This window comes from Marmota monax, unplaced genomic scaffold (genome assembly GCF_021218885.2).
Source record: "Marmota monax isolate L192 unplaced genomic scaffold, Marmota_monax_Labrador192_F-V1.1 WCK01_AAM20220418_F8-fsc00012, whole genome shotgun sequence".
NCBI classification, from domain to species: Eukaryota; Metazoa; Chordata; class Mammalia; order Rodentia; family Sciuridae; genus Marmota; species Marmota monax.
This window is the reverse complement of record NW_026695227.1, coordinates 32,224,584-32,246,201: the sequence shown is the minus strand read 5'-3', so window position 1 is coordinate 32,246,201 and position 21,618 is coordinate 32,224,584. Positions and strand designations below refer to the sequence as shown.

The 21,618-nt window shown below is 41.3% G+C and overlaps 1 protein-coding gene across 1 annotated transcript; it reads left to right on the top strand.

Moving 5' to 3' along the window:
* The first annotated feature begins 3,958 nt into the window (after positions 1-3,958).
* Cela1 (chymotrypsin like elastase 1) lies at positions 3,959-20,144 on the top strand. The gene is made up of 9 exons (XM_046436146.2): positions 3,959-4,042; positions 4,259-4,398; positions 5,085-5,167; positions 6,505-6,605; positions 7,670-7,795; positions 9,034-9,170; positions 10,782-10,927; positions 18,843-18,992; positions 19,908-20,144. Exons 2-9 carry the CDS (start codon positions 4,359-4,361, stop codon positions 19,923-19,925), a joined length of 801 nt encoding a protein of 266 aa, XP_046292102.1. The 5' UTR covers positions 3,959-4,042; positions 4,259-4,358; the 3' UTR covers positions 19,926-20,144.
* Positions 20,145-21,618: the final 1,474 nt, after the last annotated feature.

The following is a 21,618-nucleotide window of genomic DNA, read 5'->3' as shown; positions in this document are numbered from 1 at the left end:
GACAAATTACTCTAATAAGATGAAATACTTTATACTATTTACAGTGCTTTAATGGTAACACAGTTGAAACTTTTTGGACCCTTAGCATATAGAATTACACCTGTTAGAACTTTAACTCTTAGTAAAGGCCTAGACATAAGACAATCTTAAACCTTTTTCCTTTACCCATTTTATGAAAACCCACATAATATTTAAATATATTACCTTATGGAATTTAAGATATCAAGTGTTTTCATTTTATATTTATCAGTTAGCACTGTGACTTTTTAAGTTAACCAGGTGTCTCCTTAACAAACACATTTATGAAGATTAATCCCATTGTGTTAAATATTTTTAATTAATTAATTTATTTACTTGTTCTAATTAGTTATACATGACAGTAGAATGCATTTTGACATATTATACGTAAATGGAGTATAACTTCTCATTTGTCTGGTTGTACACAATGTAGAGTTACATAGGTTATGTAATCATATATGCACATAGGGTAATAAATTCCAATTCATTCTAATATTATTCCCACCCCCAGGCCCCCTCCCCTCCCTTCACTATCCTCTGTTTAGTCCAAAATACCACTTTTCTCCCCTGCTGGGGATTGAACTCAGGGCCTCACACATGCTAGGCAAGTACTTTACCACTGAGCCACATCCCTATCTCCTAATTTACTTATTTCTAAGTATAAAAGCCAAGATATCAGACAAGTGTAATGAACAGTATTAGCCATCTCTTCCTTGTTGAAGAAAAATCCTAGAAACAATGGACATTACATTCTAGACATTTTGTAGAAATTAACATTCTATTCATTTTCTGACCACCTAGAAAAACTTGTGAGTTAGTAATTTTAAAGACATCTTTATTCTCATTTGTTTACCTAATTTAAATTGAACTTTTTAAATCACATGAACTAGGGGTATTTGGATTCATTTTACTTTTAAATTTTAATTTATGAGCACCCATTTATCTATATGCCAATTTTGATACCATGTACATGATATATGGACACAGGCACATGTTGACGTGACAACACACAGTTGTGCACACTTACACAAAACGAACAAGAAACAAAGACCATTGTGGGTAGAGCTCCACTGCAATGCTACGGATGTTTACTAAAGCCTCTATTAGGTTGAGAGCTAATCCTTGAAATATTTGGCCTCTGAACAAAACAGTGTAAAAACCTCTATAATTAGATAAAATAAGACTGACCAGGAAAACACATTAATTTAGGCATGCAGAATCAAAATGTGAATTCACCATAAAACCATGAGCTCAAAAATATATAGAATTTTTAAAAACAAGAGTTCTAGGTGGGGGGGGATGACGTGTTGGTTAATTACTCTAGTAAAGAGGCATGCAGAACATTTTTATCAGATCAGAGTTTACTTCTGGCTCAGATTACAGTGAGTTCAGATATTGAAAGAAAGAGAGAGAGCCCTAAAATCCTTGGGTAAAGATTCTAAAGGTAAAGAAGACTTGACCATTTATTTTATTTTTCCTCCCTGTGCTGCAGCCAGCCATTTATGTCTCTCAAGCTGCTAGGATTTAAAAGCCACATTTTTTTCTCTCCATCCTAAACCAGACTCCTGTGGAAATTTGCAAGCATCCCAGGGCTCCACAATTTACATTTTAATGCAAGACTTGGTGAGATAGATCTGGCATAAACTAAGTAAAGGAAACTGTTGTTTTGAGGGCATTTTTGAACTATTTTTATTTCCTCAGTTGGTAATCAAGCCAAGTTTGAAGGCAGAAAATCATGAGACATCCTCTCCCATTACTTTTGAGGATGAGACTTCCCTCTGAACACATGAAAACAAAAAACACAGGGAAAGAGAACAGATCCCATAAGTGCCTACACTGAGCAACTGTCTCTTTGGCTGAGCAACTGTCTCTTTGGCTAGGGGATGTCTCTGTGATATCAGAGCCTGTATTCCTGGAGCCTCTTTACCCATCCTTCCATGTGTGACCTCTGGATTTAACTGCCACCTTACCAGTTTGGTCATGACCCCTGTGCTTTTTCATGGGTGGCCATGAAAAAGATGCAAGCCTCGGGACTATCCACCTTTACTGAATGTGAAGGTTATGAAAATAACATTCCCCAAGACAGCCCAGGAAGAAAGGAGGACAGTGTGGCCCTGGAGGAAGGAGAGAAGAAAAAGGCAAACATTCATCCCTTTCCAGTGACAATGGGACTTGAAGGGAGGAGGCAGATACTAAGCGCTGGGCCCTGGACCCTGGACTTTCACTGTTCTCACTGCTGATGAGTCCTGGAAGGAGAAAAGCAAATAATGAAGTTCTGGGTACAATGGACCCTGGAGGAAGAAGATAACCAATGAGCACTGGGCTCTGAGCTTTCATCCCTTCCCAGTAACAATCAGTTTCAGACTTTTCACAACCTTTTTCCAACTGCCTAAACCAACAGGTTCTGCTTCAGTCTCCAGTGATTAAGCCACCCTTATTGTAAACTATAAAACACAGACTCTTTCTGTAACCAGCAGCCATTTTCTACCTCAAAATGAGCCCCTCCAGAGCTTAATAAACGGGATTGCTAAATACATTGAGGTCTGCTTCTGCCTCGGTTATTTGTGCTTACAGTATGACTTGTAATTCCCTGGGAGAACATACAGCATGTTCTCATGGAGAACATTTTGAAATGAACCTCGATCTGTCTGTGTTGAGCCTCCTATTGGTTAATAAATTTTGGGAAGGGAAATTTGGCCTCACTTAGAATGGGGATCATAGCTGAGTCTAATTTACATTTTTGGCAAAATTTGGGTTTCTTAAGCAAGGTCGGTACCTCGGACTATCTCCTTCCTTTTTACAGAACAAGCTGAGCTGCTGTAGAATGGTATTAAAATTTATATTTCCCTCCAATGGCCATGATTCTCTATTCCATAGACGGTTGGTATTGAGATCACATTTGGCAGCAGCAGGGGAAAGGCTAGGATAAAGAGTTTATGCTCACTGTGGATCAAAAGAATCGTTAGAAGGCTGTGGGTATAAATCTCCATTTTTGTAGTCAAAGAAGGTAGCAAAGCACATAGGAACAACAATGGGGTGAATCTCGACTAGCCTGTAAACGCTGTGAACAAAGGGAACCCAGGCACTTCCCTAAGAACAATTCCACGTCCCTCTCTCAAAACCCTAGAGTCCGAATAGCTAGAATCTGATCTATGAGGGAAGGGGAGTACTCCAGAAAGAAAGAAAAGATATGGGGTGCATGTGAAGCAGCATACCTCTGTGGTGATCTCAGTGGGACCTCCAAATGAGATCCTGCTGGTGATGAGAATCAATCACAGCCAAGTTCTGTTTCCCCAGATGTGAAGATTGAACACCCGAGAAACACTGAAGAAAGCATAGAAAGCAAGTTTTATTTAAAGGATGGAAATAGACTTCTCCCAGGAGGAAGAAGGGGTCCACAGCTGGTATCTGAAGAAGTGGGGGTGTCCTGCCCCTTTTATATATTTTAGAATTTCTTTGTTTTCACACACTCCCCATCCTGCTTACATGACCCATGACCAAAGTGACTCATGATCAAAAGGTGGGCCAAGAGTGGGAACGAAACTGTCCAGTGGTCCAGGCAGGAAGGGAGCAGCCCAGGAGGCATTCATTAACAGCCCCTTGTTGGGAGGAACAATTCCCTGGAAGGAGGTCACCTTGACAACAGATTGCAGTAGGGGAGAGGACTCTGAAGGTATTAGCATTTCAGTACTCCAGTGGCAAGTGACTTAGCCATGAGTGAAGGGAATGTGTCCTGAAAATATTAACATTCCATTTCCTTTGAATCAGCCTCCATCTTCCAGACCCCATTCAGCTTCTATCTTCTTGACCTGATCATCTATCTACACTAACTGCCTGACCTCTGTTCTTGCTTCACTGCCTCAGCTCCCAAGTAGCTGAGATTACAGGTGTGCACCACCATGACTAACTCCTCCTTCCTCTTACTGACCACTCCCCGCTCCTTGCCTTCATCAACTAGTGCACCAGGCAGGTCTTTGCATTTGTGGTGCTTCGGAGGACTGTGGGAGCAGTGACGGATGACAAGGTAGGATGATGAGGGGTGCACCCCAGGGGAAAGCCATCCTGGTTCTCCATTTTATTTCTGAAACTTTGTTGGATGTTTTTCAACTAAAAGCAGATGATTAATTGAGCTCCAACTTTATTCTGTCTTTGAAGAACAGATTAATTAGTTTACTTGAAAAGAAATCTTTTCATTTGTACTTCCATGTCACCTGTGCTTTTCCCTGCCTTCCACCCACAGCCCTGCCAGCTGGCAGGAAGAAGGTCAGAAAAGCTGCTGATAAGAGGTGTATAAAGAGGTTGGCTCAAGGCAAGGGACAGTGGTCTACTCTGCTGACAACATGCTGTGCTTCCTGGTGTTCGCCACCCTAGTCCTTTATGGTAAGTGGATCATTTGACCTGAGTTCCACAGTAAGGGGGTTTGATCCAGAGGGTGGGAAAGCCTTCCCTATGCTGGAGCCAGCTGCCTATCCCAGAGGAGAGTGGGATGCTCTGCCTGTGAATCCAGCAAAAGTTTTACTTTTCTGGAGCACATGATAGGAAAGATCAGGGCCATGGTAAGACCCTTCTGGATGGCAGTTCTCTGAATCATTAAGTAGAAAGAAGCCCCTTCTGGGGGTACCTGGGCTTCTCCACCACCCTCCTTCACCGAGGACATCCTCAGCCAGTGCCCACCTGGGATGTGCATGTCTGTCCCTGTCCCCTGGAGAATCCTGCTAAAGTATGGGAGAAGATTTTTCTCCAGCCCAGGGTGACCTTGGGTGAGCTAAGATCACAGGGTCCTCTAGTCCCTAGCCTGGTGATTTTGGATAGGTCCTTCACAGCAAGACAGAATTTCAGGACTCCTGGGACTTCTGGCACTGCAGACTCCCTTACTTTCAAAAAATGGCTCAGAGAACTCAGAGAACTCAGAGCTGGGCCCCTCTTTTGTTAGGAAAGAGCTGTGAATTTGCAGACAAAGCTAACATTCCTCAAAGCACAACCACCACTCCCCACCCCCACCCCCACTTCCACCCAGGGCTGACCCCATGCTTAGTCATCACTCACTTTTCTTCTGTCCCACAAAGGAAACAGCATCCCGAACTTTCCAGAAACTAATGCTCGGGTCGTTGGAGGGACTGAGGCCCAGAAGAATTCCTGGCCCTCTCAGGTGGGTGTTCCTTCACAGCCCAAACTTTTACCCAAATAAGAGTTGCTGCACACTCATAAAAAGTGTTGTGCTTGTCTGTGTGCATCCTGATCAACAGGCAGCTCTCCAACTGTCTGTTTTAAAGATGGATGGGACCAGGCTTGTGTGGATTTCTAAATGCAAAAGCCTTGCAAGAAGGTATTTGAATACCAGCCATACTCTCCCAGACATGCACCCAAACACAACGACTTTTATACCTCAGAGACACTACTATGACACACCTGTAGGACTATGTGCTAGACCCACACACTGGGCTCCACATACCTTCAAGCATGCATGCCCTCACCAGCGCATGAAGTACAAATGTACACGCACCACACAGTACTACACGCATTGAGCGCTGTGCTTATTTGGCTAGAGTTACCACTTGCTTCATGCAGGAGCTGGCCCCTGATCCAAGCAAATGTAAATATATAAAACTGGCAGCCTGGGTGCAGTGGGGCAAGCCTGTAATCCCAGTAGTTTGGGAGGCCGAAGCGGGAGGATCACAAGTTCAAAATCAGCCTCAGCAACTTAGTGAAGTGCTAAGTGACTTAGCAATACTCTAAGCAATTTAACAATACTCTGTCTCAAAAAATAAAAAATAAAATAAAATAAAAAGGGATAGGGATGTAGCCCAGTGGTTAAACACCCCTAAGTTAAATCCCTGGTACCAAAAAATCAAAAACTGGCATATTGATTGGTGAATAGCCACACCTGGAAGTTCAACTAGATTCAATTTATGACAGTTTGAGCCCCAATCTTCAGGAGATTCGCTGTGTGATACAAGGAAGCATGAACTTAAAAAAAAAAAAAGCATTGCATTGGCATTTCTAAGTATTCCCTGGGTTGGGGGTACAGGATACTTCTTGAAAACATTGAAGGGAGAGCTCTTGAGAACTAAATGGTATAGGGCTTAGATGAAGGAGTTACAACTGGATACATTTCCTTTCCAACAGGGTACAGAGGTAAAAGGACCTGGGCTCTAGGCCCATTGCAACACTAGCCTATAAATGCCAAATACAGTATTGTGCCTTTATTTCCCTATCCATGTGCACAGCAAACATCACCAAACAATGGAGCACTCTTTCCAGCTGACCCCAGAAACATCTATGCACCCCTTCTCAACAACACCCCTGAGTAGCCATTACCAAACAAACAATAGTAATTGACTGGTCAAAGGAAACCTGCCTGCTCTCCCTAGTCCAGAAAGTTAAGAGAATGTGCTGAGGGAAGTCAGGAATTTAAGGTGACATGTTTGGGGGCAAAGACTTTGGGCAAACACCAGCCTATTCGTCTTTTCTTTCCTTCCCGTCTAGGTTTCCCTCCAGTACCAGTCTGGAAGTTCCTGGTTTCACACTTGTGGAGGGACCCTTGTCAAAGAGAACTGGGTGTTGACAGCGGCTCACTGCGTGGACCAGTGAGAAAAAAACAAAGAATAACATTTCTGAGCCCCTGGGAGGGAAAAAGTTTCCTTTTTGGAGAAATACGCAACTTTGACTTATACTGGGGCAGTATAATATGGGTGTGGGCAGTGAGCTATTGCCCAGCCCATCTGTGTTTAGGAGTCAGTGGAGCAAGGGTATGAGAGAAAAGTACAAGTTTTGGAGTCAGGAAGGATCCCTTCCAAATTTTGTTGCACTATCTCCTACCCATGTAACCTTGGGCAACTTACTTAGCTCCTCTAGTCTCCCATTCTCTTATCTCTAAAACTAGGTAATAATACCTATTTTGTAGAGCCGTTATGAGGAGTGAGTAAATATCTAAGTGCCTAGTCAACATAGGACTAAAGCCGTTTGTTCATATTTGTCATGAGCAGAAGTTCTCATTTTTGAGCATGAATCACCTGGTGCACCTCTAATCCCAGCAACTTGGGAGGAAGCTGAGCAGGAGGATCACAAGTTTGAGGCCAGTCTCAGCAACTTAATGAGACTCCATCTCAAAATAAAAAAAATACAAAGGACTGGGGATGTAGCTCAGTGGTAAAGCACCCCTGGGTTCAATCCAGTGTGTGTGTGTGTGTGTGTGTGTGTATGTGTGTGTGTGTGGTGTGTGTTTGTGTGTGGGTCACCTGGAAGGCACAAGGCTCCACTCAGCAAAGTTTCTGATTTGGTTAGTCCTGGATGAGGCTGGTTCCAGGACCACAATTACTAGCTGAGAAGTTTGTACTTCCTTTAAAGTCCCTCTGTGGCTAAGAGCCATGATTTCATTATGCTTACTAGGTGAAGATGTCCCAGGTGAAGATGTTTAGCTTAATAAACCGTGAACATGAAGTTGATAGTAAGTTTTTCCACTTCCACAAGTCAGTAGTAAATTAAGGAATGAGAGAGCTTGTTACTTCCTCCTCTTGGAGGGTCTTTCATCCTCGTCTGCGGGCCAACTAAGATGGGTTCCTATCCTAAAGATAAAAGAGGGCTTTTCAACTTTCCTCTCAGGAGGAAAGGAGCCTCCTGAATCACTCAGGGCTTTCCCCTCTCACTCCAGCCCAATGGTCTTCCGTGTGGTGGCTGGGGACCACAACCTCGGAAAGGAAGAAGGGACGGAGCAGTACATGGAAGTGGATAAGATTGTGATACACCCGCACTGGGACAGCAAGGACGTGGCTGCCGGGTAGGGACAAGGTGGAACTGGGAGGTGGAAAGCTGATGAGCCAGCTGCTGGATCTAGTTGGGTCTTGGTTCTCCCAGAGGCTAGAGGGGCATGCATTCCCTGAAACTTGGTGGCTTATGGGGCCTTTGATGAGGAGTCTGGAGAATCTCTGGGCACTGTGTCCTACAGGGAGTAATAAACTGGCTCATTCATCCAGAAGAACTTTGAGAATTTAGATTGGGGAGGGCTTGAGAATTTCTGAAGATCTTTAGGATTTGTTTGATGTAGGTGGGTTTGCGTGATTTGATTAAGTGAAGGCCCTTCTCTCTATTTTAATGTCTCTAGGCTTTATTTGTTTGTTATTATTTATTATTCACTTTATGGAATACACTCTATAAGTAAAGGAAGATTTTTTTTCTTTTGGTGCTGGAGAAGAAACTCAGGGCCTCAGGCATGTTAAGCACTCGCTCTCCCACTGGGCTAAGACCCAGTGTCAAAAGGAAATTTCTTAAAATGAACCTTACATAAAACCAAGTTGTAAACTTTTGGGGAAGAAATTATTTAAAAAAAAATTTTTTTAGTTGTTGACAGATCTTTATTTTATTCATTTATTTATATGTGGTGCTGAGAATTGAACCCAGTGCCTCACACATGCAAGGCAAGTGCTCTACCACTGAGCCACAACCCCAGCCCTGGGGAAGAAATTATTAAAGTGATTTTTTTCAAGGCTTTGGATTTACCTCAGTGGTAGAGCATTTGCCTATCATGAATGAAGACCCAGGTTTCATCCCCAACACCAAAAGAAAGAAAGAGAGAGAGAGAGAGAGAGAAGGAAGGAAAGAAAAAGTTAAAAAGAAAGAATAAAGGAAAAAAGGTGATAATTCTGTAGAGTGTGGAGGTGGGGATGGGTACAAGTATTGGGACACTTCTGCAGAGCTTTCAGAGCTATGCAGTCTTTCACATCTTTCTTTAAAAGCTGCCCCCAATATGCCATCTGCTCCATTCTGATTACCCATTCTCCACTTCCCAGGGATGCACAAATCAGAGCCAGGCTGCAATACAAAAGTTTCTCCAGCAGATGGTGCTGTTAAACATATAATGTCCTACTGTAAACTCAAATGCTTAGCAAGTTAGCTTCCTTCTTGCAAGTGTTGGTTTCCAGCTGGATAGAGTGACAAAAGCTTAGTACTGACCAGTGCCAATGCTGATCAGAGGGAAGACCTGATTCCACCAGTGAACTGTCTCCTTTCCTCCTGCAGCCATGACATCGCCCTGCTGCGCCTAACCCAGAGCGTTACCCTCAATAGTTATGTCCAGCTGTCTGCTCTGCCCCTGAAAGGAATCATTCTGAGAAACAAATATCCTTGCTCCATCACAGGCTGGGGCAGGACCAGGAGTAAGTTATCTACATTGGCACCATCTACCGCTGGGATCTTGATAATGCAGCTAAGCTTCTGGAGTATATCTTTCTGTGGTTCTAGGTGTTTATAGTCAGAGACCAACAACCTAAAGACCATAGATAAAATAACTGATACATGAAACTAAGCTAAGAACAGGCTGTGGAATAGTCAAGTCAGCGATTCATAGACCCTAAGAACTAAAAAAGACTTCACCTGGGTGCAATGACTCATGCCTGTAATCCCAGCCACTCAGGAAACTGAGGCAGTAGGATTGCAAGTTTAAGGCCAGCCTCAGCAATTTAGTGATGACCCTAAGCAACTTTAGCAAGACCCTGTCTCAAAATAAAAAAAAATAAATAAAAGGACTGGGGATGTGACTCAGTGGTTAATTGTCCCTGGGTTCAATTCCCAGTATAAAATAAATAAATAAATACATAGATAGAATGATTGATAAGACTTCTTACATGAAGAAACTAAGGCCCAATGAAATTAAGGACCTTAATCACATGACTAGTTAGTACAAATATGGATTCAGAAGCCAGGCATCCTGGGTCTCACGTTATTGGTAATTATACTATCATGCTACCTACATAGACAGGTACTGGGCTGAGTTGGAGTAAATGAACCAGGAGTAGCTATAGATCCTCATGAGTCAGGGCAGAGGAAGTCTCAGCCCTCTTCTGATCATTATGAGATTTCAAGTAGGGAATATTATTCAGAAAATATGGAAAGGTAGGAAGGCTATGAACAGAAATAGGAAGGAACATTAATCTTGATGCAAAAGACTGTCAGCCACAAGGTGATACTTTCTTTACTGAAGGACAGGCAAGTCATGCTGTGACCAGCCAGTCCATTGGGAAAACCTAGAGCTGAAAGAGACATGCTTCTAATCCAACTCTGCCCTCCTGTCAGTTCATTGAATGTCACTGTGGTTCAATTTCTTGATCCATAACATTAAGCATTGTTGCAATGATCCAAAGAAATAGCACATGGCATCAGAATGAGAATGGTTCTGTTTTAGTAACTTTATCCTCACAGAATCTCAAAGTTGAAAGGAGCCTTAAAATTTGTCTTTCTTGAAGACTTTGAAAAGCCACAAGAGTCAAGTAAAAACAGCTGCACCAGGCTCTTAAGAAATAAAAACAGGTGTGCGTGATCACTGTTCTACTTGTATTGTAAGGAGTAGGACAGACAGATGAGTTGTCAACAAATAAGGCCTTTCTAATTCCTTAACACAGTTATCCATGAGTGATAGAAAGCAGGAATAGGATTCTTGGTTTAGAAACTGGGAACAATAAGCAAGGATACCTCCCCAAAGGAAGAAGCCGGTAGCTGCCATATAAGGAGGAGAGAGGCCAGCCTGGGCAACTTAGCAAGACATTGTCCCAAAATAAAATTAAAAGGGCTGGGGTATTGCTCAGTGGTAGAGCCCTTGCCTAGCACGTGAGAGAAGAGAGAGGAGGATTCATGACCTATGACAAGCAGAGAGAAGGAGCTCACCCTGACTCCATGGTACACCAAAGCTTGGGACAGTTTAGCAGGGTATGGAAGGATTTTTCCCTAGTCAACATCAGGGGCTGACTTCCAGTGTTGTATGCCCTGTTTAGCCGAAGGACAGCTAGCCCTGACCCTTCATCAGGCGCCCATGCCCACCGTGGATCATGCCACCTGCTCTCACCCTTCCTACTGGGGTTCCGCTGTGAAGACCACCATGATGTGTGCTGGTGGAGATGGAGTTAGCGCTGGATGTCAGGTAAAAATTACAAGCATCAGAAGTCCCACTTCATTGCTTTCCCCTCTGCTCTCTCCACTTCCCTCTACCTTTGGCTCACTCCACTCCTACTGTGGTATCCACATACAGTCTCCACTTCCTATTCTGGTATCAGAGTGAAAATGGTTCTGTGTTAGTAACTTTATCCTCGCAGAATCTCAAAGTTGAAAGGAGCCTTAAAATTTGTCTTTCTTGGGCCGGGGTTGTAGTTCAGTGGTAGAGCACTTGCCTAGCATGTGTGAGGTCCTGGGTTTAATTCTCAGCACTGCATATAAATAAATAAAATAAAGGTCTATTGATAACTAAAAAAATATTAAAAGAAAAAAAATTTTGTCTTGCTTGCCACACCTATAATCTCAGCTATGTGAGAGGCTGAGGCAGAAGGATCGAAAGTTTAAAAGCAGCCTAGGCAATTTAACAAGACCCTGTCTCAAAAAATAAAAAAGCCTGGGGATATAATCTAGTGGTAAGGCATCCCTGAGTTTAATCCCTAGTACCATCCCCCAAAAGTTTTGTTTTACTTAATGTCCCCACCTCAGAAGCTTGTATATGGCCTAATATTTGTATATTGGTATATATGTATGTTCTTCAGAACTTGTGACCTAGATTTTTTATGACAGGAATGGGGCTGGGGCTGGAAAGATGGTTGTAATTGGGTGTAAGGTAGCTCCCACTCCTATCAATCCCAATTGTTCCTGTATTTCCTCCATTACCACCCCTTTACCCCAGTAGTATTTACAGCAGTAGGTTACAAGAGAATATGGTAAGGGAAAGTACACAAAATAATTTTATAATAGTTTTTATTTTTATTTTTATTTTTTTTTTAATTTTTTTTTAATATTTATTTTTTAGTTATCAGTGGACACAACATCTTTGTTTGTATGTGGTGCTGAGGATCGAACCTGGGCCGCACGCATGCCAGGCGAGTACGGTACCACTTGAGCCACATCCCCAGCCCCTATAATAGTTTTTATATAATAGAATTTTACTCTGTTTAGACAAGATCAGTCAGCAATAAGTCATATTATAGATTTCTTTCTTTTTTCTTTTTTGGTGCCCAAATTGGATTTGACCCAGGGGTGCTTTACCTCTGAGCTATATCCCAACCCTTTTTAATTTCTATTTTGAGACAGGATTGCTCACTAAGTTGCTGAGGGTCTTGCTGAATTGCTGAGGCTAGCCTCAAGTTTTTGTTTCCCCTGCCTCAGCCTTCCAAGTTGCTTGGAATTACAAACATGAGCCACCACGCCCAGCCACTTTACAGATTTCTTAATGCAGTTCAACAATGGTGTGTAATCTATTACGTGCCAAGCACTGTGCTAGGTGCTAGGGATACAAAGGTGAATGAATCAGACAATGTCAAGTGGGGGAGCATCCAGTAGGATATTAGAATACATTGTGACTAAGTGTTAAAATAAAGACACGCAGAGAGTGATATGGGGACCTGAGGACAAGTACTCATGGAGTCAGAGAAGAACTTTCTCCAAGAAAGTAAAATGTGCTGTGAGTCCTAAAGGTTAAATAGAAGGAAGCCAGACCAAAAAAAAAAAAAAAGGGTGGGGGTGGGGGTGGGAAGACATTTAGAAAAGGGAACAGCATGAATAAAGACATTAGTTGAATCTTAGAACACATGAAGAATTACTGGGCGTTCCCTATGAACAGAGAAGAGGTTTAAGGGCCTCTTCTTAAAGCAGAGCAGAGGTTTAAGGGCCACATGCCAAATCCAGCCTGCTGCCTGATTTGGTATGGTCCATTTTGATAGTTAGGGGAAAAAAATCAAAAGAATAATATTTTAGGGGCTGGAGTTGTGGCTCAGTGGTACAGTGCTCACCTAGTGCAGGTGAGGCACTGGGTTCGATCCTCAGCACTACATAAAAATAAGTAAATAAAAATAAAGGCATTGTGTCCACCTACAACTTATATATATATATATATATATATATATATATATAATTTTTTTTAAGAATAATATTTCATGACATGAAAAATATATAAATTTGCAGTGTTCTAAATGACATTTTTTTGGGGGGGACATGGCCTCAGCTGATTTACATAGTGTTTTAGGGCTGCCTTTGTACTACAATATAAAGGTTCCAACAGAGATTGTATGGCCTCCATGATTTGCATGATTTGAATATTAAGCTAACTGATAAAAAATTAGATATAAGAAAGAGGAACTGGGGGCAGAAAGTGGGGTTGGAGACACTTGAGAGCAACTGATATTCTACCTCCCACCCCAGGGAAAAGTAGAATGAAAAGCAATGCGTTAGGGAAAAACTACAAGAACATAAATGCTTGAGTGCTTTAGGGCCAGGTGAAGAACAAAGAACTCACTAGAGTTCTAAGTAAGAGAGGAAGAGTAGAGTTAGAGAAAAATGTGTAGCAGGGATTTACAGAATCTCAGGAAATACTGCAGGTCATCACACAGTGTAGCTACTTTGGCAACTGGCCAATCACTGTTAATCACAGCAAGAGCAGTTTCAGTGGTGATGGCAGAAGCTCAATCAAAGAGTAAGGAATGTGGGCTAGGGTTATAGCTCAGTGATAGAGCGCTGGCCTAGCACGTGTGAGGCACTGGGTTCAGTCCTCAGCACCTCATAAAAATAAATAAAATAAAGGTATTGTGTCCGTGTACAACTAAAAAATATTTTTTAAAAAGGGTAAGAAATAAAGAGGCAGTAAGAAAAATTGCAGAGAATGTAAATAACTCTCCCAAGAATCTTGGATGAATGGGAGGAACAGAAAAAGTCTGGTACTTTTAATGACAGCAAATCATGGAGGGGATGTATCTTTTAAAAGGGAAAGAAACTGAGTGCAAAGTTAGAAAGGGAATAATGGATGGTACAAGATCCCAGAAGAGAAGGGAGAGATGGAACCAAGAGCACAGAGGGAACTGACTTTGACGAGGAGGAGGGACACCAGACATACACATGAATGTGAAAGAGTTTGTAGGGTGGGTAGCTGCAAGTTGTCAGGTGTTCTGTATTATTGCTTCTGGTTACTCATGAACTAGGAAGAGTCCACTTGACTGCTAAAAATGAAGGTGCAAAGGTTATATGCATTTGGAATAAAGAGATGAAGGGAAGGTAGATTGTCCTCCAAGGTGTTGAAGTTGGAGACCACGTAGTGACCCCCTGGATGTATACTCCATCTTACTCACAGACCCAGATGGAGGGAATGGATTAATCCAGACCTGGGTTTCTTGCATGACTCTGGAAATTGAACAGAACTGCAGATCAACTACAAGGTACAAGCTACATGGAGGAGGAAGAGATGTCACTAGGAGGAAGCTGGTTGGATGGCTGAAATAGTAGAATGACAGAATTAAAGGGATTTTTGTGACACACACACACCCAAAGAATTATGGAAATAAGGTGACCAACTTACCCCAGTTTTTCTATGACTTTCCCAGTGTTAAAACTTAAATGCCAAGAGAAACAGACTAATGCATATGTAACCTTTTCTAAGTCCTCATCAGTCTATAACTGTTCCTCGTTTTTTAGTTGTAGATAGACACAATACCTTTATTTTATTCATTTATTTTTATGTTGTGCTGAGGATCAAACCCGGTATCTCACACATGCTAGGCAAGTGCTTTGCCACTGAGCTACAGTCCCAGCCCAGTCTATAACCTCTTAAGATTTATATCTTTCTGAGTAAATTTCACACCTTTCTGCTTTCTCAAGGCTTAGAACTCTGAAAAACCAGGGTAATTCTCTTCCAGCTGCCACCAAATTGTTAATTCTCTGAGACAATTGTGTTTCTAGGTGTTTTCCCACTGGAGTTTCCCAAATAGTGTCTTGTGGCCTTTCAGAATTCTGAGTTCCCTTCTCCTCAGAGTGAATTCACAGGGCTGCTCCTGATTCAATGGACCCATTTCCAGTAAATTCTTTTTCAGCTCTTCTTTCTGCCCTAAAATCCTCAGCCATACTCTCCACCCTTCAGAACCCCTTCTCTTTCGGATCAGTTAGCATAAGACAATGGTATTTCATACAATTTAATTATCTTCTGTTCCTCTAGCTCTGAAAAACTCTCAAATCCCTGGTAGGATATAGAAAGGAGATTCAGGTTGTTTTGTTTTGATTATAGTAGTCTAAAAAGAAAAAATTTTCCTAAGCAGTTGGGGTGGGGTACAGCTAGTTCCTCTCTAAAAGAATTCTCTCCAATTTGAACTTTTGGTGTTTTCTTTCCTTTCCTGTTTTGTTTTGTTTTTTTTTTTTAAGGTTAAGTTTTATTGAAGCTATACCTATCAAATTGCTTAAACTGGCAAATAAGACCAAGAGACTCCATAGTGAAAAAGAATAATCAGTATAAATAAAAGAATAATAAAAGAGGGGTCCGCTTTTAACTCTTTCCACTGATTCTTTTGCAATCTACCTCCATCTATGGGGAAAAAAAGAATATATATATATAGTAGATGGACACAATAACTTTATTTATTTAATTAATTTTTAAATATTTTTTAAGTTATCGATGGATCTTTATTTATTTATATATGCTGCTCAGAATCAAACCCAGTGCCTCAGACATATCAAGCAAGCGCTCTACCACTGAGCTACAACACCAGCCCCTAAAATATATATTTAACATTACTACTTAACTTTTCAGTTCAGGTATTATGGAATATATGGATCTCTCTTATGCCCACACATTGTCTGTCTCCTTCTGCCAGCCATGAGCTTTTCCCATCACCTCCTCAAACTCTCTACCACCCCCAAATATTTTTGATTAGATTAACAATCAGTGTTTATTATGATTATGTAAAATGCTATTCACAAGTAAATCATGTAGTATTCTATGATTACTTTTTCTTTCTCATGTTAATTTTGTTTTCTCTGGAGTCAGTAACTTTTTCATTTGCTGAATTCATAGTCAGTTCATCACTAATTCAACTCTACATTCTCCTCTATTTTTTTTTTTTTTTTGCTGGTAACAGCTTTTTTTTTTTTAATTGAATTTATTTTTTAAATACATGACAGTGAGGGGCTGGGGTTGTGGCTCAGCGGTAGAGCGCTCACCTCACATGTGTGAGGGCCTGGGTTCGCTCCTCAGCACCACATAAAAATAAATAAATAAATGTATTGTGTCCAACTATAACTAAAAAATGAATATTAAAAAAATGACAGTTGAATGCATTACAATTCTTATTACACGTATAGAGCACAATTTTTCATATGTCTGTTTGTATATAAAGTATATTCACACCAACTCATGTCTTCATACATGTACTTTGGATAATGATGTCCATCACATTCCACCTTCATGGCTAACCCCCTGCCCCTCCCTTTCCCTCCCACCTCTCTGCCCTATCTGGAGTTCTTCTATTCCTCCCAAGCTCCCTCTCTCTACCCCACTATGAGTCAGTCACCTTATATCAGAGAAAACATTCGGCATTTGTTTTTTTGAGATTGGCTAACTTCACTTAGCATTGTCTTCTCTAACTGCATCCATTTACCTGCAAGTGCTATGATTTTATTCTCTTTTCCCAGCCTTAATATTATTATTATTTTAAAATTTGAAACAGGATTTTGCTAAATTTGCCAAGGTTGGCCTTGAACTTGAGATCCTCCTGCCTCTGGAGTAACTAAGATTTCAGGGCTGAGCCACCATGACCAGCTTCTTCACTAATTTTTAACCTACCTGTTTCAGCTACTCTTACCACTATTGGTCTGTGTCTTGGTGAAGGTCTATTTATATTTATTATGAGGGATACTTAGTGGGGTTTTTTCTTTGTAGAAACTCCAAATCTTTGGTTCTGAAAAATGTTTATTCTTAATAGTTTTCCCCTACATTCTTAGTTTTCTCTTTCTAGAATTTTTTGTTTGTTGGTTGGTTGGTGCTGGAGCTGAAACCCAGGCCTTTTCGTATGCTGCTCTACCACTGAGCTGCATACACCACTGCCCCCAGCCCTTTCTAGAATTTTTGTTGTTCATATGTTTATCTCCTGGTCCTCTCCTGTATATTTTGTTTGTTCACTCTATGTTCCAACACTCCCAAACTTTCATTTCTACTATCAGATTTGTAAATTTTTGTTCTCTAAACATACTGTTTAATGACATGTTTCTCTTGTATCATGGATGCAATATTAACTATAGTTTTTTTTTTTTAAAGAGAGAGAGAGAGAGATTTTTTCATATTTTTTTTTTTAGTTTTCGGCGGACACAACATCTTTGTTTGTAAGTGGTGCTGAGGATCGAACCCGGGCCACACGCATGCCAGGCGAGCGTGCTACCGCTTGAGCCACATCCCCAGCCCTTAACTATAGTTTTATTGCTTATTTTCTTTTTTCTCCCTGCATAGAGTTTGCCTTCACTTTTTATTCCTTTACCCCTCTCTCTTAGTTTTTATTTATGTATGTATGTATGTATGTATGTATGTATGTTTTGTGGTGCTGGGGATTGAACCCAGGACCTTGTGCATGTGAGGCAACTGAGCCATATCCCCAACCCCTTATTTTTTATTTTGTTCAGAATTTGGGATTGAACCTAGGGATCTTCTAATTTTATGTCTGGTATTATACACCTGGCATTCTAAAAGCTGAGTAAGAACGGTGTCGAGATCCTAGTCTGTAAACCTCTGGGTCATTGTACTGCTAAGCCTGAGCACATAACCATTACCTTATTCATCACTTTCTCTTCTCTTTACCACACTTAATTTAACATGTGTTGATTACCTACTCTCTGAACATTTTGGTATAATTAGACCCATTGATCTAAATACTGGGGATAAAGGAATTATTAGAACTATGTACTTCTCCTATCCCAGGCTCAATTTAAGTCAACTATTGAATTTATGATGTTCAAAATTCAGTTTGGGTACAGTGGCACATCCCTATAATCCCAATGACTTGGGACACTGAGGCAGGAGGATCACAAGTTTAAGGCCAGCATGGGAAAAAATAAAAGGGGCTGGAATGTAACTTGGTAATAGAGCTCTTGCCCAGCATGTGCAAGACCATGGATTCAATTCTCAGTACTACAAAAATAAACGAATAAAATGAAATAAAATAAAATGACTGTGGGTATAGTTTAGTAGTAGAGATCCCTAGGTTCAATCCACAGTACTGCCAAAAAAAAAAAAAAAAGAGTTCAAAATTCTGTGCTTGGGCTAAGGATGTAGCTCAGTGGCAAAAGTATGTGCTTAGCATGGGCAAAGCCCTGGTTTTCCATCCCCAGCACCACAAAAACAAACAACAAAAGCGTTCTATGCTAGCATTGTGAAGAGGAATGACACCAGTAAGATATAGTTCCTGACTTAGAAGTTCATAGATATGTGTGGGAGGCAGAAGCAAATTATGAAACCAAAATACAAGGCAGCTGCTGCAAAGAGAGGAAGAAGTGCTTTGGTTGTTTAGAAAGGAAGAAGAGATTCATTTTGATTGTGAAGATATGATGGAAGTAGATAATTGAACTGCAGTTTTAAAACTATACAAGATCTCACAAAAAGAAAGGGGTAAGCAGGGGCTGGGATTGTAGCTCAGTGGTAGAGTGTTTGCCTCGAACATGTGGAGCACTGGGTTTGATCCTCAGCACCATATAAAAAAAGGTAAATAAGTGAAATAAAGGTATTGTGTCCATTTACAACTAAACACACACACACACACACACACACAAAGAGGGGTGGGGGGGGGATGAGCAGACCATAAGCCAAGGCAGAAAGATCAAAAGATCTAGTTTTGGGCTGGGGATGTGGCTCAAGTGGTAGCGCGCTCGCCTGGCATGTGTGCGGCCCGGGTTCGATCCTCAGCACCACATACCAACAAAGATGTTGTGTCCGCCGAAAACAAAAAAATAAATAAATATTTTAAAAAATTCTCTATCTTTCCCCCTCTCTCTCTCACTCTCTCTTTAAAAAAAAAAAAGATCTAGTTTTAGGACTCTGCTTCTCTTCCTTGCAGGGTGATTCTGGAGGTCCCCTCCATTGCTCGGTGAGAGGCAAGTATTCTGTCTATGGAGTGACCAGCTTTGTGTCCAGCCTGGGCTGTAATGTCTCCATGAAGCCCACAGTCTTCACCCGGGTCTCTGCTTACATCTTTTGGATAAATAGAGTGAGTCCTCTCAAATAATGGGATGAAACAGGTTACCTTGAGATCCATATACTGGCTGGGTTAGGGAGCAAAAGGTGGGCTGGGACAATAATTGTTTTCCTTATGTAAAGTTCCTTCCCTTCCCCTAGAGGGGAAGTGTACTTTCCCTCCATATTATTGAGTTCCCTTTCCCATTGAGCAGACTTCACTGTATTGCTTATTAGCTTAGGCTAAGATTGGGGCAACCATAGATCTGAACCAGGCACATATCCTAATTCAAAGTCAAGGGAAAACGAAACTCAGAAACGCCTGTGGGGCCCTCAGGCATGCTCCTTTCCCACAGTTTCTTTCTAAGGGCATTTTGAGAATTTGCTTTAACTTTTGAAAGAAATTTTACCACCTTAAGCAGTGCTTGAGAGTTAAGTGAGACTCTACCTACACTGATGTGGTAGTAGAGCCACATAATACATCTCACTGTGTACTTGTAATGCATCCTGGAGTCTTGTGACATGAATCTTGGCTCACAGCAATTTCAAAGTCTGTCCTTGCTGCTATGTCCTGAGCATATACCTATAATACTGACATATCTAAGACCTAATCTCTTTATCCCCATCCTTATAAACCCATCATAGGCCGTACTTAATTGGGAGTCTTAAAAAACTAAGAAAGAAGGTAGACAGAAGTTACTGACTGTGGGTTAGGTGCTATAACACGCACCTGTAATCCCAGCTGAGGTAGGAAAATCCAAGTTCAAAGCCAGCCAACTTGGTGAGACCTTGTCTCAGATTTAAAAAAAATAAAAAGGCTTGGGCTGTAGCTGAGAGGTAGAAGTGGTAGAGGTGGTAGAGCATCTCTGAGTTCAATTCTTGTACCACCAAAAAAAAAAAAGAAGTTACTGACTGTGGACATAACTGTTTTGTTTTTTTTTTCCTTTAGGTTTTTGAAAACAACTGAACATTATCTTGAGTCCATTGGTCTTCCAAAGATGGTTCTTAGATCTGCAATAGGACTTGAGATCAACAAGGGAAAAACAGGATTGGGGGTATAGCTCAGTGTAGTTTGCTTACCTAGCATGACCAAAGCCCTGGGTTTGATTCCCAACTGGGTGGGGTGGGGGCACAATCTAAGAGACTATTGAATGAGAGATAAAAAAAAAAAGCAAATAAAAATGAATGTACACTATCATACTATGTCTATTTGTAATTAAGCCCTCTAGAGGAAATGAAGTTATAGGACCCACTTTGGATTTCACCATATCTGTGGGCTGCTTCTTCCTTTTTGCTTCTATCTTTACCAGTTCACAAACTAAGCCTAGGAGGAGCAGTTTTACATTATCCATTTTAGGCTATTTTAGGAACTCCTTATCCATTAATTTATTCATATGCCCCCCCTCCTATGCATATTTGCTATATTGAAAGGCATAAAGTTCTTTTAAAAGTTCCTTAGTGACCAAATGTGCCCTAACTCCTCAAGATAGACTGTGGGCTCATCCTCCTTATGTTTCCCCCTCCAGTGCCTAGAACAAATGCTTACCCTAAGCTTCTGGGCAACAGGAACTACAAGAATATACTAGAGATGGACATGGTGGTGCACACCTGTAATCCCAGCAGCTCAGGAGGCTGTGGCAGGAGGATCATGAATTCAAACCAGCCTCAGCAACTTAATGAAGCCCTAAGCAATTCAGTCAGACCCTGACTCTAAATAAAATATTTTAAAAGGGCTAGGGGCATGGCTCAGTGGCCATGATACACTAGATATAGGAGTATAGGATTAGGTTGGTAGGACAGATGCCAGAACACTAAGGAAGTGGCAAGTTAGGGGACTGGGGAACAAAGAATTAAAAACAAACCAGATTTTAAATAAAGAGAAAGAAGATACTAAACAAACAAAGGAAAAGGTTGAGGGGGAGATGCAGAACAGAAAGGAAGAGGCAACAACAGGATGGGGCCTCAAGCTAAGTGTGAATCAGCACTTTAAGGCTGGTACTAAAATAAGCAACTGGATCCAGGGTTCTATAAACCACAGAGAACTGGGAAACTGATAATTTTGCTCTGTCCTAGCAAGGGCTCAGTCTGTTAAGAGTGGCCTAGGAGAAAGCAAAGGGGGAAATGAAAGAAGAAGTCTAAGCAGATGAGAAGCTGCTTTTCATAACCATCACTAAAGGCCAGAGAGGAGGGACTAGGGTAGTAAACATTACAGCAGGGGAAATTAGCTAAAACAGGTCCTGAAATTGGTCCTATTATATCAACAGAGGCTTCCAGAATGTGGTATATACTATAAGAGCTGGGCTGGTGTCAGGACACCTGAGTTCCTGTCCATTGAATTAGAGGGGGTAGCTTGGGCAAATTAATCCTTTTCTATCACTTGATTTACCCATCTAGTCAACTTCTAAGTATTGTTCCTGCTCTAATACTAAATGACTGGGTGACCATCAAATTCAGTTCCCAAGATACTGGCACTGAAGAGAGTTTCCTAGAAGGTAGTAGCTGTGATGCATTGCTAAGAGTGCTGTGGAGTCTTGGAAATGACCCTAGGTATCAGCTTCCTTCTGCTAGTGATGCACCTGTTGTCATTGTTATCTTCTCTTGGTGTCCCAGCAGCATCACCATCCTCTGCATTTCTTTCCTCTCCCCTCCATCCAACATCA

Coding starts and splice junctions, on each gene's coding strand:
- Cela1 (XM_046436146.2), top strand. CDS start 4,359: ATGCTGTGCTTCCTGGTGTTCGCCACCCTAGTCCTTTATG. Junction 6,606..7,669: donor GCGGCTCACTGCGTGGACCA/GTGAGAAAAAAA, acceptor CTCTCACTCCAG/CCCAATGGTCTTCCGTGTGG. Junction 7,796..9,033: donor AGCAAGGACGTGGCTGCCGG/GTAGGGACAAGG, acceptor TTCCTCCTGCAG/CCATGACATCGCCCTGCTGC.